The sequence below is a fragment of the Megalops cyprinoides genome, chromosome 13, assembly GCF_013368585.1.
Source record: "Megalops cyprinoides isolate fMegCyp1 chromosome 13, fMegCyp1.pri, whole genome shotgun sequence".
NCBI classification, from domain to species: Eukaryota; Metazoa; Chordata; class Actinopteri; order Elopiformes; family Megalopidae; genus Megalops; species Megalops cyprinoides.
In genome coordinates this window covers 4,682,115-4,703,526 of record NC_050595.1, presented here as the reverse complement: position 1 = coordinate 4,703,526, position 21,412 = coordinate 4,682,115, and the positions used below count along the sequence as shown (strand labels likewise).

Sequence of the window (21,412 nt, the reverse complement as noted above, 5' to 3'; positions counted from 1 at the left end):
ATTGTATGACAATATATTCGTGACCCCGAAGATGCTGAACCATTTGCGTTCTATTCCATGTGCCCTGCATCTTGTGCGTTGTTTGTTTACAAATTTTCATCACTAATTCACGTGATCCGAAAGCTCATATGATCATCCTGTATTTCCTGCATAAACTGTCACATGACATATTTCTCTTAGCCGTTGGGGCAGCAATGGGTCTGCACCTAATTCAAAGAATCTCACTTCTGCTCCTTACTTTTACATGTGGCAGCTGGTCAGAAACGCTCAGAAATGGCTCAACTCCAAATATTATCATCATGCTTATGGATGACGTAAGCGATTTTCTGTTGCTTCTTCTGAACCCTACTATTTTCACCAGCTAGTTGGTTGTGAAAAGTTCTAACAAGCTGTAAAATCGGCGTTTCACTGTTGTAAAGGCCATACAACTGTTGAAACTATTTGGAATATGTTAAAGTTAAAGTTGCACATATTATGAACAGTGTGCCGCCGTCTGTGAGTTTGTATTAACTTCTGCAATGCAGTGCACGCTTATTGACGCTTAGTCATACATGAGTCGTTGTCCTATTTTTCAAGTAAGTAATGCATAAATAACCATGACATGTCTCTGAGCTGTGCTTTAGACACATGTTGTGCTTTAGACACATGTATTCAGACATTCTGAGTCTTGCTGAGAAAAGGTTGGTACATTGATTGGATGATGCCAACATACCTCATCTTCCCATCCATTAATCTGCTGATGTTAAGACCTGGTATGGCTCCATCTGCTATGGGTGAGGAAGTGATATTTTCATCACTTGGATTCACAGTTTATAAACTGTCTAGTCAGGTTATCACAGGTTAGCTTGTGGTTGGGCTTGAATAGTGTTAGGCTCACACCCACCGGTCTGAGAGTGTTGTTAGCCTGGTCTGATGCTGCTGCTCATTCTGCTTGAATGAATACACTTCTGTTCTTTTGTGGTGGAAGCTGCTCTGGATAAGAGTGTCTGCTAAATGCATGTAATGTAATGTAATGTAATGTGATATAATGTAATGTAATGTGACAAAGTCTCTGCTTTACTCTGCATTCGGTAAAATTTTGAGTATTTAAAAATGAGGGCGATGGGGGAAGAGGACATTCAGCTGACGAATCCCTCTCATGCACAGATGGGGTGGGGCGATCTGGGGGTGTTCGGCCAGCCCTCGAAGGAGACCCCAAACCTAGACCGCATGGCTGCTGAGGGGATGCTGCTCCCAAACTTCTACACTGCCAACCCCCTCTGCTCCCCATGTGAGTATGCGTCTGTAGTGTGGGAAATGACGTAACATTCACATACATTACACTAATAAATACATTACAGTAATAGAAGGCCAACGCTGTTTCATTAAATTTTACTGTGGGTATTATGGGGTTGCAGGACAAAACCAAATCTAACCCACTTCATCCCATTACATCTGGCAATAGCAGTCTGATAATGGCAGGGACATAGTTAGTGTCTGGGGTCACCTTTCTCTGACTGCGTTGCTCTGTGCATTTATACTTCAAGGCCCAGGCAATGAGGGGGATTGCAGCTCAGCAAATGGGAAGCAATGGCCAGTCCCTTGTAATCAATCAGTATTAAGAAGTTGAGAGTAGAATTATTTGAGATGGGGATTTTAGTAGTACTGTACTCTAGGTACTAGGATCCTTCTTTAAAAAGAGCCTCTTCCAATTTGATGAATAATTCAGAATATTAAGCCATGTGCCCTTGGATGATAGCAGGACGAAGACTCATTATGGTAATAAGGATAATACACTATTGAAATATGCTAATAAGACCTCATTTAAGAACTTGAATAAACTTGTTATGTAAATGAGATCTACTATTAGGCCCTTTTTCTTTCCTAATTAATAATTAAGCAAATAAGACGTAATCGATTATTCATTGTGTGTGTGTGTGTGTGTGTGTGTGTGAGTGAGAGAGAGAGAGAGAGATGTGTGGACATTGACGAAGTTATGTTCATGATACCTTTTGTATTACCATCATGAAGAGAGGTCCTTACCACTGTATATAAATTTGTAAATTTATTGTATGTGATTTTACACAGCTAAATTAGAGGATTAGGTTATCAGATTGTAATCAGAGTAGGATCAGGCTCCTTTGTTTATTTATGTATATATATATATGGGGTGTAGACAAATAAAGGAAACAGGAAATAAAAATATATGAATATTTGTTACTGTAGTTGGGTCACCTTTTGCCTTTAGAACAGCTTCAATCCTTTGAGTTTTGAGCTGTTTCTTGTAGGATATAGGACCATTCTTCAAGGTGGAGCATTTCCGATGCTGAGTTAATTCACAAGAATGAATGTATTTAAACAGTCATCAACATGATGACTTTGGATGACATTTGGTTCATTTTTCGTCAGCATTGTGGTCACGTTGGGCCCTTACTGACCATTGTGTCACTGTTTCGAAAGGCTTATCTATTCACCATAGATATCTCACAGATTGCCAAATTTGGTGCGAACTTTAGGCTGTTCCTAAAGTTCGCACCAAGTTTGGCAAGAAGGCCTTTATATATTCTGCACCCTCTGCCTGGAATAGAGTTAAAACTTTAGAACTTGGTCACGCTCAGTGAATTTAAAGCTATTGTGAAGAGTTTGGAAACAGTCTATTGGAAATTGCAAATGTTTGTTAGCTGGAAATTCATTGTTTTTGCACTTGGCTGTTCTTTGCACTTTCTACTTGTCCTTTGTCTTTTTTTGTGTATTTTTTATGCTTATGTTGGCTTATTTTGTCTGAAACTTGATGTGCTACTTTTCTTGGCCAGGTCTCTCTTGTAAAAGAGATTTTAATCTCAATGGGAAAAACCTGAGGAAATAAAGGTTAAATAATTTTTTAAAAAAAAAAGGATATTTCCATCTTTCTATGTATTTAACAATGTATTATACATTTTATGGTCACGCCATGCAGAGGAATGAAGCGGTCATCAAGGTGTGTTTCGAACGCTACTCTGGCAGCATGCCAGTCTCCTCTGGAATCCAGCACAGAACTAGGGGGTTGCATTGGCCGAGAAGCTTTTTTGATGAACCAGTTAGTTTCACCCTGTTGTAGCAAGGCATGCCACATCAATTGTGCAGCACAATGATGACAAATAAAGCATGACCTGGAAGGTTCTGGACAGTTATATTTCTTAGTTATTTCTTTCACAGTGGCCCTGCAGCCAATGATATACAAGCAGCATCTCACATATAATGGTAAATGGTAAATGGACTGCATTTATATAGCACTTTTCTACTCATTTGAGTACTCAAAGCACTTTACAGTTATATGCCTCACATCTACCTACCAGTGGCAGAGGCTGCTATACAGGCTTACTAACTGGCCACTGGGAGCTGTTGGGGGTTCAGTGTCTTGCTCAAGGACACTTCGACACTCGGCCAGGATGAGCCAGATTCGAACCAGGGACCTTCCAATCCCCAGTCGACTGCTCTATCTCCTGAGCCACTGTCACCCCCCGTATAATGGGTTTGGAATATTGGAGGAAGTATAAGATACATACAAGGGACAGCAGCAGAGTCTTGCTAAAAGTGGATGCATGGAGTTGAAATGGTTTTCTGTTTCAAAGAGTTTGTGTCGTTAATGACTATATATTTTGCAGCCAGAGCAGCGCTGCTGACCGGGAGGTTACCTGTCAGAAATGGATTCTACACCACCAATGCCCATGCTAGGAATGGTGAGCCCCTCGTCCACATTGCCTGACCAGAGAGGAAGAAATAAGTTGAGCCAGCTTGCCGCACTTCATATAGAATCCATGGACTGTCACTCTCCTGACTCTCTCAGTATTCTTGCCATCATTTTAAACCTCAGTAAATTTCACAATTTCTCACTTCATGGGTTTTGCCTGTCATATTTTTCCACTGACCGTTGTGAGGCATTTATTTTTCCATTGCCCGCAGCCTGTGCTGAGTATTGGCCGGCTCAGTCCGTGATAGCAAGAAACAGGCCTTATTATCTGCAGTCCATTCATATCAGTTGCAAGGCATATTTTATGGCTTTGAAGCATGCTCAGGAAAAAAATACTGATGATTCACCCTGAGACAGACTGTACGCACAGTGGAATTCTGGAAAACATCGGTAGATGAGTGACTGCGTTACACATCGCCTTATTTTATCCATGGCTTTGACTGGGAGAAGAAAACCTCTGATTGCGATCTCATTGTATTACATTATGTTCTTGGCATTTAGCAGGCACTCTTATCCAGAGTGACTTACATTAGTTTTTTTCTCACAATGTTATCCATTTGTTCAGCTGGATATTTACTGAGGCAATTGCGGGGGTTAAGTACCTTGCCCAAGGGTACAGCAGCAGTGCCCCAGCGGGGAATTGAACTGGCATCCTTTCGGTCCTCCTCCTTAGCCACTATGCTACACTGCCACCCCATGTGATCTCATGTGAATCTCTGTACCGGCCCTGTCTGCTGTAGCCTACACGCCTCAGGAGATCGTAGGAGGCATCTCCAAAGATGAGATCCTGCTCCCACAGATGCTGAGGAAGATGGGCTACGTCAGCAAGATTGTTGGCAAGTGGTGTGTGTTTATTTCATAACTATATAACAGGAAATGCGCAAATGCTTGCTACCACAACTTTTTCAAATTTACCCTGATAGTCTGGTCCGTGCTCCAAAATGCATTATGAAGGTTAGAGATCAGATTTCTAGGATATTGTGACAGCAGCTATTATTTCTGAAGTGTCTCTTTAGTTCCAAAGATGTGTTTCTGCACATGGTCTACCATTTGAAGGTACATAAGAATATTTCCTATTATTATTATTATTATTATTATTATTATTATTCATATATGAAGTATATATTAAAAAGATCACTGACACACAAGCATATGCTCCATGCCTTAAAGGCTTTGTCTGTGGTAGCTATGATAAAAGAGGACAGAGAATGGATGGAGAATGGACGGAAGAAGAAGTTTAAGTGCATGTTGGCCACACACCATTGTGTGCTTTGCCCAGTCCTTTCTGCTAGATGGATATAAAGCTGGGCATGATGATGGTGGCAGTGATGATAACGGTGCTGGTGATGATGGTGATGTCCATGATTACTGTTCTCTCATGTGTAGTACATTATGTATTCTGGGCTGTTCCCAGGCATCTTGGCCACAGACCGCAGCACCTCCCCCTAGAGCACGGCTTTGACGGATGGTTCGGGGCCCCAAACTGCCACTTCGGGCCGTACAACAACAGCTTCCGGCCAAACATCCCCGTCTACAACAACTCCCAGATGGTGGGAAGGTATGCCTCACGCATATACACACACACACACACACACACACACACACGCACGCACGCACGCACACACATACACACACACACACACACACACGCACGCACACACATACACATAAACAGACTACACAAATACACACACACACACACACACACACATACACACACACACACACATAAACAGACTACACAAATACACACACACGCACATATGCACAAACACATACACAGAAACACACACACTCCGCTCGGTTGGGCTGGCCGCTCCCCTGAATGAGCAGGGAGTTTTTTTTCCTTGCGTACTGTACGCTGTGCACCAGCTGCGCCCGTGCGTCTCGTTTTCCAGCCGTTTGTTTCCCCCGGATCCGACCATATGCGCATTCAGGGTCGCTGGCGATAGCAGGTGAGCCGTTTTTGTGCTCAGCCGTGAGTTTAATTGCCTTACCTGCGCCTTGGCCAGACGCGCACCCGGGAGACGCTGCGTGTGTGTGCGTGGACACCTGGAGCAGCCGGAGCATGACACAGCTCCTGAGCTCGTCTAACCACGCGCTCCATCACTGCGCTGTGTTCTGCCCTCGTAAATGTTTTGTTCTGTGGGTGAAAAAAAAAAAAACCCTGGTAGAGTAAAATGTTGGCATAAGTGCAAAATTCAAATTTCATGCATTCATTTCCTGTTTCCATACCTGCTTTGGCACATGGACCAAAACCTATGGCATGTACAAATCCAACAGCTTGGTGCATACTAGGCTAGTTAAAAGGTAGTCATGCAAGTCTTTTTTTTTAAAAATCATAACACGGTATGTCTGTAGATGTAATATCTAATGTGAGCCTGACAGATGTAACCTCTGAGAAAACTGTTTTTGTTCTCAAATGAAATGTAATGGAAGACTTAACCCTTTGTTTGCCAGGTACTATGAAGAGTTTGGGATTAATGTGAAGACTGGGGAGTCTAACCTCACTCAGATCTACCTACAGGTGAGGGAGATCAACCTACAAATGTAACTGTTTCTCTTCAGTTCATATTTCTTAATATTCGTAACACTTGCCATGTCCTGTGTCCCAGGAGAGCCTGGCGTTCCTGCGTACTCAGGCCTTGACTCAGCGCCCCTTCTTCCTCTACTGGGCCGTAGACGCCACTCACGCGCCGGTCTACGCCTCGAAACGATTCCTGGGGCAGAGCCAGAGAGGGCGGTAAGCTCTGAACACCAATCATTATTAAGGACTAAGAGTTTTTTTTTTTTTTAAACAAGAAGGTGCACCTTCTATATGATGAAACTGAGACCAGATATTGCAGCAGCTTTCTTCTGATTCACAAAGCATACAGATCTCAGAGGTGGAGAATTCAGCCCCTTTGTACTGCTGGTGTGATACAAAAACATATCTCTTAACGCTGTTGGGACCACTCTCTGTGTGTTTTTGGCTTGTGTTGTTTTGTGCACCTCATAGCGCAGGAACTAGTGAATGAGGGGGTATGCGCGTTTCTGATTAGGCCTTACTGCAGAAGTGCCGTAGGGGAAGCAAATGTGTCATTATCCATTGTTTATCCTGATATCATTGTTCTGTGAATAGCTGGTCTCATAAAAGCAAACCTGATTTGGGTGTGTGTAGAATTAGACAAAAACAGTCCTTCTCAACAAGTATGTGTGGAGCTATTTACAGCGTCGGGAGTATAGATTTTCTCCACTGTGAAGTGAATGTGAGAGAAAGGCTGAATTTCTGCTCTCTACTCAGTGTGCTTAGTATTCTTCTCCATCACTCTCCATACTCAAGACTTACAAAGCAGACAGCTTTCAGAATAGTTAATGAGATTTGTGTTGACAGAGAATTGTATCACAGTTGGAGAGCAATATGCAGGTGTTGGGAATGGGAGTTATTATGGGATGTGTGGGGGGATATCAGGCATTCCAGAAAGGGCGTCGTAATAAATCAGTGCATTGTCTTTCCGCTCACTGAGAGTGATTCAAAACAAGTGAACATCAATTGGCTTATGGGTAATTTCAGCTTCTAACCAAGGTGACATTTGGATTTGAGGTTCAGGGGGGAGTCATGTGTCAGGCGTGATGAGGGGGGGTAAAGGGTGAGGGGTTGCACGCTGTGATTGGCTCTTGCTTTTGTGTGTAGCTATGGCGACGCTGTGATGGAGCTGGACCACAGTGTGGGGGTGATCCTAAAGGAGCTGAAAAAGCTTGGCATTGCCAAGGACACCTTCGTCTTCTTCACCTCGGACAACGGAGCAGCGGTCATGTCTGGGCCCAACCAAAGTAAGGGTGTTCCACTGTTTTCCCCAAGTAATTCTGCTGTGTTCATGTTGAACTGTCTTGGCATGTTTATTCTGCATCTTGTTGTGAAGGTTCTTGTGATTTTACTGATGTGGCACAGTGTCACAGGACCTGGATTGTAAAACTGGAAGGCTGTGGATTTTAATCTCAGATGGAGACACTGCTGTTGTCCCCGCAAGCAAGGAGGTTAACCTTCTATGTAAATGGATAATATGCGCACTGCAAACTGTTTAAGCTGCCTCGGATAAAGATGTACGCCAAATAAATGACAATAGTAATTGTGTTTAGTGCTGCACTCCCTGCTGCTTTGAGTGAGTGTAATTGTCTGCGCTTTTATTTGTGACGCTCCCTAAGGTGGAAGCAATGGCCCTTTCTTGTGCGGAAAGGAGACCACCTTCGAGGGGGGGATGAGAGAGCCGGCGATCGCCTGGTGGCCGGGACACATCCCCGCAGGGAAGGTGAGGGCCTTTAAAGTCTGAGCCACTCCTCAGATCCCAGCAGTCTCCCTCGGTGAGGAGGAACGCACAACACAGCTATAGAAACGGACCCCCCTTGCACAGACCACCCACCGTGGGACTTGCATCACACCGAGAGTGATTTTCGCAGGGATTTTGGCAAGCCCCTGTGCTCTCATCTCTGTGTCAGTGTGGACGGGTTTGTTAATTAAGAACGGTCATCATTCTGAAGAACCTTTGAGGGAGCCAGAAAGTTTTTGGGTGGTGCAGGTGTGTTTAAGTAATTATGCTAAAATTTTCAAAATCAGGGCTGTCTTGCATGTGCGCATGTAAGACTGCTGTTTTGGAACAATTTCAAGCAGCACAAAACCGACACCCCCCCCCACCACCACCACCACCACATAAGGCTGTTCAGAATAGTTCCTTCCTGATCCGTTAAGCCAGTGCGTTCTGCTAAATGACTTTTAATTGTATTAGGGCCAGCTGTGACATGGGGCAGATTTGGGGAGGGGGGGGAGCAGAGGAATGAGGCCGTGGGTGAGGTAAACCCGGCCCCCGGCTCGTATCTGAGGGGTCTGTGGGGCGCAGATAGCGCTGCAGAGTGGCGAGGGAGAGGGGGATTTGGGAGAGGCTTAACCGGCTAATCTGTTTGTGTGTTTGCTGAGGTTGGATAGAGCTGTAATGAGGGCCTCTGTATCTGAATATGCCAGGCGTACAGGATAAAGGACAAGATTTTTTTTGGGGGGGGTGGGGGTGGGGAGTTGGGGGGGGGGGGGGCAAGCTGGCAGTGCCAGTGAGTCACCCGGCTCTCCTTGCGTACATGTCGTACCTGCCCCCCCATCCACCCCTCCCCCATAACACCTGGTCCTGTACAGATGGAGGTCTGGAAAATCTCTGCAGAGGAAATGTGATGAATACAGTGATTTGCGACCGGGTCAAGTGACAGAGTCAGGACAGATTGGCAAGTGCACCTGCTGAATTCAGAACGCATGCATCTGGAGTCTGTGCTGTCTGCCTGGGTGTGTCAGTGGAGAGGCTGTGATTCCTTAGCCAGTAATTTCTTTGTTTCCGTCAGATCCTCCCCTCCTGCATTCTGTTATCAGTGCCCTTGCTAAGTTTCACACAAAAAATAATGATAAGGGTGTGCATGTGTGCCAAATCAGAGGTCCCATCTCCAAGTCTGGGCTTAGCGCAGACCCTCACCAAGGACCACGCCTCACAAAGTCTCCGTATGTGTCCGAATTGACAAGTTTCCGTCTCTTCATTCGTGGAGAGGCAGGGGTGATCGGAAAACAGCTTCACCACTTTGATTAACTTACAGTTCATTCCGATTGCAGTTGTATCGCAATTACAATTCGTTATCCAGTTGGTGGCCGTGGCGACACAGAGGGGACAAAGAGGCACCCCTTCTCAGGGTCCGAAAGACGCTGCAGGAGGACAGAGAGGTCGATGCAGAATTGGAATACGTGCAACATTCCACTGGTGACGGAGGGCTTCCGAGACAGGAGGGGGAGTTGGGGGGGTGGCGGGGGGGTGGGCGCTGGTGCTGTCACCCCAAAGCTACCGTCACAATCCCTTTCGCTATGTTTATCAGCCGAGAGACAGCGCCTGAGTGCATTAGACAGGGATAGCGAGCCTGTGCCGTCAGATAACGACCGCAAGGATTTAGCCACGACAGAGCGGAGGAAAGAAAGAAATGGAGGGAAAGACAAAGTCAAATGGAAGTAAATGGGGAAGTGTGTGTGTGTGTGGGGGGGGGGGGGGGGGTAACTCTTTCAGATATTTAGTTTTTAAATGTACATTTTTTTGTGCCTTTATGTACGAGGATAAGTGTTCCTGGTGGTAGCCAGTAGTCAGCTTTATTAATTGTCCGCTTTGATTTCTCTCTTTTTCAGATTTTTTTTTTTCCTTTTTTTGTGTGTATGTGTGTGTGTGTGTGTGTGTGTGTTAAGCAGATAATGGAATGTTGCCTGGGCCCTCTCTCGCTGGTGCAGTGGCTTGTGGGGAGAGGAGGAATTCATTTTGGCTGTGCTGGCGGTGTGCGGGCGGGCGATAGCAGCGCCTAGGCCGGTGGCGGCGGCAGCTGCTCTCGGCTGATAGCGCTATCTGATGGCGAGAACGCCGTCTCCCTCAAAGGGCCGCTCAGGAGAGAATGGAACGAAAGATCAAGGATGACAGGGAAAAAATAGCATTTTATCTGAAAACGGTTCAAAGTTTATAAATAAAATAAGCTTTTTTTTTCGGTGGGGCTGGGAGAGCGAGATAAAAAAAAAAAAATAAAAAAAAAGCCGGGCTACAGCTCTGCTCCCGTTTTTTTTTTTTCTCCTCTCCCTAATTTACAGAGACGTTTGTGTGGCTTATAATAAACCTGGAAGTGCAGATTATAGAGGAGGCTGAGAATATGCAACGCCTCACTGGGACACCAGCCCCCCTCCCCCCGAAAAAAAGGCGAGCTTTCATGGGAACACGTGTTGAAGTCGCGGCATTATGCTGTCGTGTTCAGTTTCACGCATGGAGCGGGATCCCTTGGTGTCTGTGTGCTGCCAAGCATCACGGTTCAAACGCCTCCCGGTAACCGCGGCCCTCTCCCCCTCGGCCCTGTCCCTCCCTCACAACTGAGCTTCACACCAAGGTTTCGTCAAATTAAACGGTTTCCATTGCGTGGTACCTGATGGTGCTCTATCGTATCCCCTGAGATCTCAAGTGGAAGCTGTGAAAACCAGAATGAATCCGAGCTAAGGTTGTGATCTGAGCTTGAACACGGAGTATCTGTCTGAATCACGTGAATGATGTGTCTAAGCATATAAAAATACTCATAAAATATGTCTTAAGAAGACCTGTGGATGTGGTTCAGTCTTCTCTCATTCTTGTAATGAGCTCTTTTCCTTTCTAGGTCAGCTACCAGCTGGGGAATGTCATGGACCTGTTCACCACCAGCCTGGCCCTGACAGGACTGTCCCCCCCAGATGACCGGGCCATCGATGGGCTGGATCTGACCCCTGTTCTACTCAACAACTCACTCATCGACAGGTAAGGTCCTCCTCTGCGCCACCTGGCTGTCTAAACAGGCAGTGGTGTTGTATAGTTTGATACCCAGTTTGATACCCAACTGGAGCACTTTTTACCTTTGGGCAAGGTACTAGCTGTCTAACTGGCTCTGGATAAGAGAGTCTGCTAAGCACAACAGCACATACTATGATGTAACATTGTCATTGAAAAGTCATGTGACGTAATGACCACGCTTGGTAAATCTCTGGTTTGGCACATCCTGGAACCCTCAGTCCATTCACAAAGCACTGAAGCGTCCAGTGAAGGGTCCACAGTTAAAATTGTAACCTCTACCCAAACTGCCCTTGACGGTGTCTGCTTTGGATAGTTTTATACTGTATTTCTTGGAATAGGGCTGTAGGCTTGGGGGAGAGGGTTTGACTTCCTGGAAAGAGCTGACAGGAAGTCCCCCTGGGAGGGACCACCGGAGTGGATAAAGCGCTCTGCCGAGCACGTAATAGGATGAGACGGGGGATCCCAGCCGAGCTTAGCGTGAGGGAACACCCGCCACTCCTTATCCGATGGATCCGGTGGTCACCAATCCCATCTTGTCTTCAACAGGCCCATCTTCTATTACCGCGGCAACGAGATGATGGCAGTGAGGGTCGGGCAGTACAAGGCACACTATTGGACGTGGAGCAACTCGTGGGAGGAGTTTAACAAGGTAAGAGACTAACTCGGGGGGGTCGTGGAGGGCATCTCTCTCTCTCTCGAAGGCAACCACTGACTGTAAAAAAAAAAGTGCACACCAAGTTTCATGAAGTGGTCAGCTTCTATCCTTCTTTTTTAAAGTTTTATCTTTCTTTTTTTAACAAAACAGCCACGTACATCACTCAGTGTATGCACAATGTTTTCTGAGGAGGTATCATTTCTTTTTGCACTGCACATGACTAACCTTTGTGTAATTGGTAACCTTCAACACAATACCTCTTTTAAATTGAAAATGCCAGATATATTTCAGTAATGTATTTGTTTCATTTCAGATTGTATTGCTGTATTATATAATAGCATTAGTATTTTGGCTGATTGGTTTGGTTTGATAGTCAGCTTGTTTTCATGCAGAACAAAGATGGGGGCCATCTGTGCTTTCTTTTTTGTTGATGTGTCCTATTGGCTAAAACTGCATCTCATGTGTACTGGTTGTACGTTTGGAAATTTTTGGCAGCAAAGTTTTTATGTTTTTCTGAGACTTTGCCATCAGCTACAATGAACAGATTGCTGCTGGGTGAATACAGGAGAGATGAATGGTGAGAAGTGTTATTAGGGTTGCTGGAGGCCTTGTGATGATTTAATGAGGCAAGAAAATTAAGATAGAGAAAAAGCAGAAGAAGAAAAAGGAAAGGGAAAAATGCAAAATGGTCCAAGTTTGGTCCATTATTATGTGGCCCGATGAAGCTGTCATATTGATGTCTTTGAAAATGGGTTAACCTGGTACAGAAGTAAAAGTATTGGTATGGTTTATATCCCCCACCTTGGTGGATGGCTCCTCTGCTACCTCAATAGAAATATCAGTGTTGTATAATGACTGTGAAGGGGGAAATGACACTAGAAAGCTGTTTGTTAAGCACCCCCCTTCTGAGCAGTCTGTTATTAGCAGGGGGCTAATGGCAATATTCCCGTGGAATTATTGCTGATTCTCATGTTCGAACCCTTTAAACACACTCAGTCCTTCCCTCTCCCTCCAGACCCTGGAGCATTCTCTTCCAAATGAGGGAGTTTGTTTTAAGCCCCATCAGTCGCTTAAATTGCTCTCTTCTGGAGGGCTCCCGAATCAATAGCAGCTTTCTTTATCAGCCCATGTGAACTGGAGCGGAACTTCGCAAATAATGCCCGTCTGATTGCCTGCGAGCTGCCGATCGATCAGCTGCTGTGTGCCACGTGTCCGGAAAGACAGGTCTGAGGAGCCGAGGAAGGAGAGGCGTCTCTGAGACAGTTAACACGTTAGGGGTCGCAACCTCCTCGGAGGAGAAGAACGGGATGGAGCGGAGTGCGTTCTGAGCCCCGTGTTCACCTGCGACCCTCCGCGTTTCGGCCTGTTGGATCTCTTTTACCAGCCTTCTCTGTGATGAAATAGATGCTGATGGACATATATGGACATATATATATACTTCCACACATGATTTGCAGTTATGTGTGGGTTATATTTTGATATAATTACTATATTAATTTTTATAGAAATAATAGATATGTATATTATTTTACGGTACAATCATGATGACAGGGCTGAGACCAAAGAGCTCAGCTTGCACTCAAAGCGAGTGCCTTGACTATTGAACCGCTCAGGAGTCCAGTATGGAATGATTTACTGGGAAAAATCTTTCAAAACCTGCCTGAAATTACAGCTTAATAGCTGTTGAAAGTGTGGTGCTCCTCTGAGTACCGTGTGAATCAGCGGTGTGTAAAATTAGAAATTTCTTGGAGATGAATGACTTGCATCAAATGGCGATGACACGGTGCACATTCTGGTGGTTTGGGGATGATGGGAAGTATTCTAACCTGTGGGGAGAGCCTTTCTGTTGGACCCAATCCACACTGTACCCAGTTGAATGCTATGCTATAATAACTTCTGGTATAATGTTATATGTCATAAACGTTGAATAGTCACGACTTGCACGTTGTACCCTGCCATTGATCAGTTGAGCCGTAAGTGGTGATGGGAGATGGACAGTAATGATCTGCTACCAAAAAAACAAGGGAGTTCATGACATGTCTGTATCTGTATGTTGGAGTGGTAGGGAGCAGGGCTTATAATGCAGCTGGATGAATTCCCAGGTTGCCCACTGCTCTTGTACCCTTGTTACCCAAATCAACCTAGTAAATATCCAGCCGTATAAATGGATGGCATGTACAAACTGTTAAGTCATGTCGTTTTCTCTGGATCGGACCGTCTGCTAAGATACTGAAATGTAATGTAGCAACTTCACCAATTCGGAAAAGTTCTGTGAATTGAAACATTGTGATCACACGTGATTTAACTTACATTATTTAGCTCTTAGCGTTTATAGTAATCTGACCTCATCAAACAGTGGCTAAAATGGGGTCTCAGTGCTGGATGGGCTCTTATCTAAGTATTTAATGCAAAGCAGTGAAAGGAAAAGAAGCTCTCACATCAATCTAGAGGGGCAGAAAAGGGTGTCTGACCTCGGCCAATTCTCTGACAGATTGTGCCAGTCTAAAATTGGGAATAACCGGTTCTTCGGGATTAATGCTACAAAGCGCTCGTCACGCTTGAATGATATTTTTCAATTCCACGTCACATTACTGTTATCTTCTGATTGCGGGCGATAACTGCGGCGCATTGTGCTGCTTTGGCTGCATTATTAATGCCAATGCGAGGCACTCTGCAGAAATGCGAATATTCAATTTCCCTGCTGCGGAGCCTCAGTGGGTCCAGGGGGAAAAGGCTCAGGAGTGCAGCCCCTGGGCCCCGTGGGATTAGGGTGTTTTACACTCCTCATCACAGGCCAGATCAGAGGGGCCACGCAGGGGTGTGTGTGCAACAAGAGCGCAGGGCGTGTGTGTGTGTGTGCGTGAGTGAGTGTGTGTGTGTGTGTGTGTGTGTGTGTGTGTGTGTGTGTGTGTATGAGAGAGAGAGAGTATATGTGTGAGTGCTGTGCATTAGCATGCAAGAGTGCATGAATGATGTGAATTCGGATGGATGTGCATGTGTGTTTATGTGCAGTGCTGGGTGCTGTGTGTGTCTGTGTCTGTGTATGTGCTTGGTGTGTGTATGAGTGTGTCTGTGTCTGTGCGGGGGTCAAAGCCCCGCCCAGTGGTTGAAGGAGGGGGTTGAGAGGCAGGGGAGCATCTCATGTGCAAAGCTGACACAGGCCAGCCGTTCTCAAGATGCACAAGACATATCCCTCTGTGGAGCTATCACACAGGATCTGCAGACAGCACAGGGGTCCCAGAAGCACAGGCTATAGTGAAATAAGGCCTTTAAGGGTAACTTTGCAGATAATCTAGAAATTTAACTTGTTCTGCACCTTTTATGTTCAGTTGGTGGGCATATGGAGGAGCAACAAAAGAGTGTTGCGGATGCAAAATCTCCATTTCCTTCCACGGTCAGGTCCTTCCCTGAATAATTTTTGTTGATGTTTCAGCTGAAAGTACAGTATGCTTGCTCCATGTCACTTTGCTCCTGTCTGTTTCCAGTACCCAGCATGCATGTCTGGCTATTCTCCACCTGCCTATGGGTGCAAATTCTAGTGAATGGTTAAAATGAATATGAATTCAAATTCTGTAGTAAGATGCGAACAAGGTTAGTATATAATGGGTAGACTGTGCAGCTTAGCTGAGTGTTGGGAGTATTTCTTAGCTTAAGTGATTAATAACTGTTTCTAAAGGATGAGTAATGATGTATTATGAAAATGCACTTTGCTGCAGTCCACTGGGGGAAAAGGAGATGGAACAATGAATTCTGGGCTTTGTGTGAGGGTGAAATAGCCTTAAGCAAGTTACGGCTATTTCCATGAAACTGCATAATGATTTCAAACTGGCTGGTGCTCTCAGTTCAAAAAGCATAGGAACATCTTTTCTATATGGATATCAGTACAAGGCAAGGAACAACACATTTAATCACATTTTAATCTCACAGCGAAGTTGCCCTTTTAGAACTATGCATTGAACCTGCGGTTCTCTCACACTCAGTACATTTGTTCTTCGATCCTCGTCTCACCTCTGCAGAGAGAACTCCTGTATCAGGTAGTGGTGCCATTACGGCAGGTGACAATTCTGCCTCGCACAGTGCACTGCTTCCATCCAGCCTTTTAATTGGATCTTTTTTTTTTTTCTTTTTTTTCAAGGACGGTTTAATCTGGCACAGTGAAAAAGGGTTATCTGTTACTAGCACTTTCCAGCAGTGTATTCTGTTATGCGGTTGGTTAGATCTGCAGTTCTTTATTTTGTGTGTGTCTCCTCTATGCAGGGTATTAACTTTTGTCCTGGGCAAGAAGTGGTGGGCGTGACCACCCACACCCAACAGGAACACAACCTGCAGCCACTCATCTTCCACCTGGGGCGGGACCCTGGAGAGAAGTACCCAATCAGGTGAGTCCAGGGAATAGTCCCAGCAGGAGAAGGGTCAGCTGGCCCAAAAAGGTTAGGGACAGTGGCCTATCCCCCAGTCACTGCCGTGAGTAATCACTTGTAGCCGGGTTGTTTCTTAAAGGATATGAGTAGATGTCTGTGCAAGGAGGGGGAGGAAGAATCTATGAGATCAATACTGATCCACTTCTCTCAGAGCTGGAATGAGGAGTAAAGATCGATCCGCACAGCTGAAGCCTGGCGGACGAAATGCTGCCTTGTGAGACTGCAAGCAGTGTCTTAAAAGTTGGCTATTCTACTTGAAGCCTTCTACTATAAGGGGAAGGACATGGGAGTTAAGGGACAGTTTTCCAGCTGAGCTTTCAGACTGTAAATGCTTGATTTTTTTTGGGTTTCCTGGCTCTCTCTCTTTCTCTCTCTCTCACACACACACACACACACACGCAGTACTTGGTGTTGTACTGCCCCCCTCAGTTGAATTGAATTCACTTTGTGTTATTTGAATTACAAAGATTGTTGTGTCGCAGCAGAAAGCGCATAACAAATGCAACAATCAGGCAGTAATGGGTGTCTGTGTGTACCTCACTCACTCCCCCAGTCAGCCAGAGACGGGTAGATGTACTAATGAAACATTAATGCAGTTTTTAATCCCCCCGTCCTCTTTGCTCTCCTGAACCCGAGACCCCGGGAAAAAATCAATACCGCTGTCAGAGTGTTCAATTGGCCGTGTCCCAGGTGTGTGGTACAGGCATGCAAGGGGTGGGTCCTCCTGCACCTCTCTGCTGGGTATGTAGGGGATCATGCTGTTCCAGACCCGTGCCTGCACCCCTCCCCCCAGCCACCCCCCCCCCACCACCACCACCCAGCTCACAGTTCCTCTATCAGCCTGCTGGACCTGTATTCCCCAGGCGGTCAGCTGGGCCAGCCAAGGGTCATTACTCACTGTCCGCGCTTAAAGAGCCACTTTAGGATGATGTAGGGCCTGTCGCCACGCGTGCCTCCAGTTCAGCTGCATCCCGACACAGCCGCCCCAAATGGGACCCGAAAACCCCCACACATTCTCCGCGCAGGGAGCCCTTCCAGAGCAAACTACCGTCAGGCGACAAAGAAGCGCCTCTTCCTGGCACGATACCTGCCCGTCGTCCCAGCCCCGTTGAAATTTTGAATGGGTTGGAAAATCGCTTTGATATTTCTCATCGGTCGGAAATGTTCGCTTGTGCCTGGCTTTCTGTCCACTACAGCAGACGTTCACTTTATGTGAAGGGTGTAGGAACACTTGGAAAGTGTTAGCAGATCAGCACTTCCGCCGCTAATATCCACGAGGGACCCCTCTCCATGCGTCCCCTGCCTCGTTTGGCATCAGATGTGCGTCACTGTACGGTGAACACTTAAATCCCAGCATGCCTCTGGCTCACTCTGGCCTCATCTGCTGTCGACAAGCACTTCAGCTCCCAATCAATAGTCTTCACTGAATTGCTCAATTTCCACAGGAGGCAGAGAAAGGGCAGAGGTATTTGATTGTCTTTTCAGCTTCATTCTCTACGCCTGCAATGAGTGTGTGTGTGTGTGTGCGCATGTGTGTGTGTGTGTGTGTGTGTGTGTGTGTGTATGTGCGTGTGTGTGTGTGTGTGTGTGTGTCATGAGAGGGAAAATTAGGGGTGTGTGTGTGTGTGTGTGTCATGAGAGGGAAGATTAGGGGTGTGTGTGTGTGTGTGAGTGTGTGTTGTAATAATGGGGGGTATGAATCACTAATCAGTACAGTTGCACACCTGAGCAATGCCCCCTTCCCCCTGGGCGTTATGCATTATAAATCAAAAGACTTCATTTGCATTTAGTGTTATTGTCATTCCTCATTTTTGCATTCGGGGGAAGGGCTGTAATAATGCACCATGCTGACTGTGGGTTTTTTCACCATGTGTTGGAAAGGGCATATAAATAAACATGTTAATGTTGATTATTGTTGGAGGGCTCAGTGTCAGGGCACTTACTGTTGGGTTTGTCTGCATAGTATGTAGTATGTAGGCTATATATACAGATTAAGGCATACCTCAGCCTCTGTCTCTGTTCTGTGGTGTTTCTGTTGAACCAGGATTTTCAGGCCTTACTTTATAGCTGCAATGGCATATTTTCAGTAGCCATTTAAAAAAATAATAATAATCATGGCAAATTATGCAGTATTGAGATAATATTGAGATACTAATCTTTGATCAAGATAATATTTCTCTATGCTGAAGGCATTGACCCCAATATTTGTGATATTGTAAAAGGGTGAAATATACACATTTTAAGACTTTACAGAGGAAAAGCCATTGCTGCCTGACGTCAAAGTGTTTAAAAGGAATGACGCTGATGATGTGCAAGCATAAGCATTCTTTACTGTAAGTGATCATGCCAAAGTGAAGCACTGAGCCACCGTGTGCTGAAACTCCCTTCTGGTGTTACGAGCCCTCGTATCAAGTGCGAGTGACCTCGCTGCTCCGGCAGACCTCACTCCAGACTACATCTGTCCCATTAAGAGCACAAAGGCTGAGTGGGCACGATCCTTCTGACCAGCGAAGGGGTAAATCCCGGCGGGGGCGGGGGCAGGGAGGGGGGGCAGGGAGGAGGGGCGGGGGGTGTGAAAGCAGGCACCGTATGAGGGCGAGAGAGGAGCAGGTGCCGTTGTGTAGCGGAAGCCCCACAGGCCCTCTGGGGGAACGGCGTGGGCCTGGGGCAGAGGGGGGTGAGGTGTGAGCCGGACAGGGCCCGGGGTTATTACACTAATTGACACTTCACCTCACACATGCACACGCCTTCCCCGGGGGCCAATCAGAGAGTGAGGGGCGGGACAGCCGGTTGGGGTGGGAGGCGGCCGCAGGTGCAGCGGGCGCCTGTGTCAGGGGATGTAATTGGTAATTGCACTGGTGAGATTTTCTGATCTGTATGCCGAGTCCCTCCCTCCACACCCCCCCCGCCCAACGCACACTGCTCCATTAACAGGTCCTTTTGAGTGCACGTTCCTTTGAAACATGCGGTACCTCCTCGTTTTACACTCTAAATCTGATAAAGCCCAGGGGTTCCTCCTGGTTTCCTTAACAAATAATGGAGAAGGGGGAGAGAAAACCACAAACAAATCTGCTGAAGAGGTACCCAAGGGAAGGTGTGTGTGTGTGTGTGTGTGTGTCTTTGAATTCAGTTTATTTGTGCATTTGTAACCAAGGAAAAGTGCAATAATGTAATACAAATTTGGTAGGAATTTCTCCATGATTGCACAGAGAATATTAGAATGTAGATTGTTGAACCTAAACTGTGCTTCGATTGACTTTTTTTTGTTGCCTACGGTTACCCCTTGTTGTCAGCTCTTAATGTTGCTTGCCATAATGGGCATCCAAGTTTCTTTGGAGAAACGCATCTGCTAAATGAATGAATGTACTTTAAACATGAATGTATTTTCTGGTATCGCCATGCTAATAACCCTGTATTATATGTATTATGTTTGAGTGTCCATGTTTGTGTGTGCGCGTGCACGCAGGTTCTGCAGAAAGCTCTGACTGAATCCCTTTGTTATGTGAGGTACGCTCTTGCCTGAGCTCTCGGTTCACAGCTTCAGTGTGCCCTATGCTGTGTTTTTGTACATCTGACCAAGCATCTAGTGTGTTTTGGGCTCAGGGACCATCTCCTATCCAAAGTCAAAGTCAAAGTCAACTTTATTGTCAATTCTCCAATATGCACTGGACATACAGAGGATTGAAATTGCATTTCTCTCAGGCCCATGGTAACAGTACAACAGTTAGACGTAACACAGTGACACTGGGAGACAAGAACAAGAATTTTCACAGATATACAATAAACACAAATGGCTCAATAACACAGACATAAATAAAAATGTGCTTGTGTGTGTGTGTGTGTGTGTGTGTGTGTGTGTGTGTATGTGTGTGTGTGTGTGTGACTGACCCCTCTCCTCTGTGGTCTCTCCCGACAGTGTCCTAAGCAACGAATACCAGGCTGTTCTGCAGCGTTTCTCCCCAGTAGTTGAGCAGCACAAGAAAGACCTGGTGCCAGGAATACCCCAACTCAACATGTGTGACCTGGCTGTCATGGTGAGACCACTACATGTAATAATCCACAAAGTGTGTGTTTTTATATGGGATTTACCGAACTGGTAAAAAAAAACAGCCTTGCAGTCAGGTAGCTTGCCTTCTCAAAGATGAAAGGCTAAAACTCTCAGCTTCCCGCAACGCTATTGTTCATTCTCCCAACTCTTTTAAGGAGCGCACACATTCAGAGAGCCCTCGCAGCACAAAGCTGGAAGGACACTCATTGTTCCAGGCTTGCAGTTTCTGCTATTCAGTGTGCACTTTGTTTACCTGAAATATTTTCTTCCTCTGCTGTGTTAAATGGTATGTTATTGTGTAGAATCTCGATTGCAGTGCAATCTCTGGACCTTTTCGGTGCTGAGATTCTAAGATTTAAACTGCTTCTGTCATAATTTCAGAGCTTTTGTAGGTTTTATTTGGCTAAAAAAGTAAGGGACTATATAATATGAGACACTAACATGCCTTACTGTAACACTGAAAAGACGGGGTAATTTATGGTGTGATTGTTTATACTGGTGTGGCAACAGTGCCCTCAAGTGGTGTCTTGAGGAACACTAGACATTGTGAATGGGTGTAGGTCTTGTTGTCTTTCTGCTCAGGAGAGTAGCTCCGGTGCTGGTGACTGTGTGAGCTTGGTGAGGTGTGAAGGTGACTGCATCTTTTCGTCTGACAGAACTGGGCCCCAGCTGGGTGTGAGAAGATGGGAAAGTGCCTCAAAGCCCCCAAATCTCAGCCCTGGAAGTGCGAGTGGCCACACTAACCGCCAGTCGGCTGGCACACGGAAGCCAATGAACACCAAGCAGCAAGAAAATATCATAAGGAGCTTTTTTTGGTTTGTTGCATATCAAGACTGTACAGTTTCACTGATTTTTAAATTACTGTGGGCGGGTCAGCTGGCATAGGTTCAGTGACAGGATAGCTGTCCAGATTGTGATGACATTTATTAAGACATATCTGATCAGATAAATTTAAGGTAAATTTGCACAATATATTCAAAGGTTTAATTCTAAATAAATACATAAATGAACAAATTTTAAAATCCCATAGAATGGGGGGGGGGGGCAACCTGTGGCGCTTCAGAGCTTCATGAGTGGACACTAAAGTGAATGTGAAAAGGGATAAAACACCGTTCCATTTTGGATTCCTGTTATGATTGCTATGACTTAGTTTTGCAATGTGCAAAACTGAACGCAAAATGTCATACTCCTAATTTTGGGCTCAAAATGCACTACAGCTTGCAAAATAAA

General features: G+C 45.7%; 1 protein-coding gene across 1 annotated transcript; it reads left to right on the top strand.

The window, feature by feature from the left end:
* Positions 1-177: 177 nt before the first annotated feature.
* On the top strand, positions 178-21,012 carry galns (galactosamine (N-acetyl)-6-sulfatase). The gene is made up of 14 exons (XM_036544318.1): positions 178-314; positions 1,147-1,270; positions 3,624-3,698; positions 4,450-4,552; positions 5,124-5,267; positions 6,170-6,236; positions 6,325-6,452; positions 7,383-7,522; positions 7,895-7,998; positions 10,889-11,025; positions 11,605-11,707; positions 15,971-16,092; positions 20,051-20,168; positions 20,839-21,012. The coding sequence occupies exons 1-14, from the start codon at positions 195-197 to the stop codon at positions 20,923-20,925; spliced, it is 1,572 nt and encodes a 523-aa protein (XP_036400211.1). The 5' UTR covers positions 178-194; the 3' UTR covers positions 20,926-21,012.
* Positions 21,013-21,412: the final 400 nt, after the last annotated feature.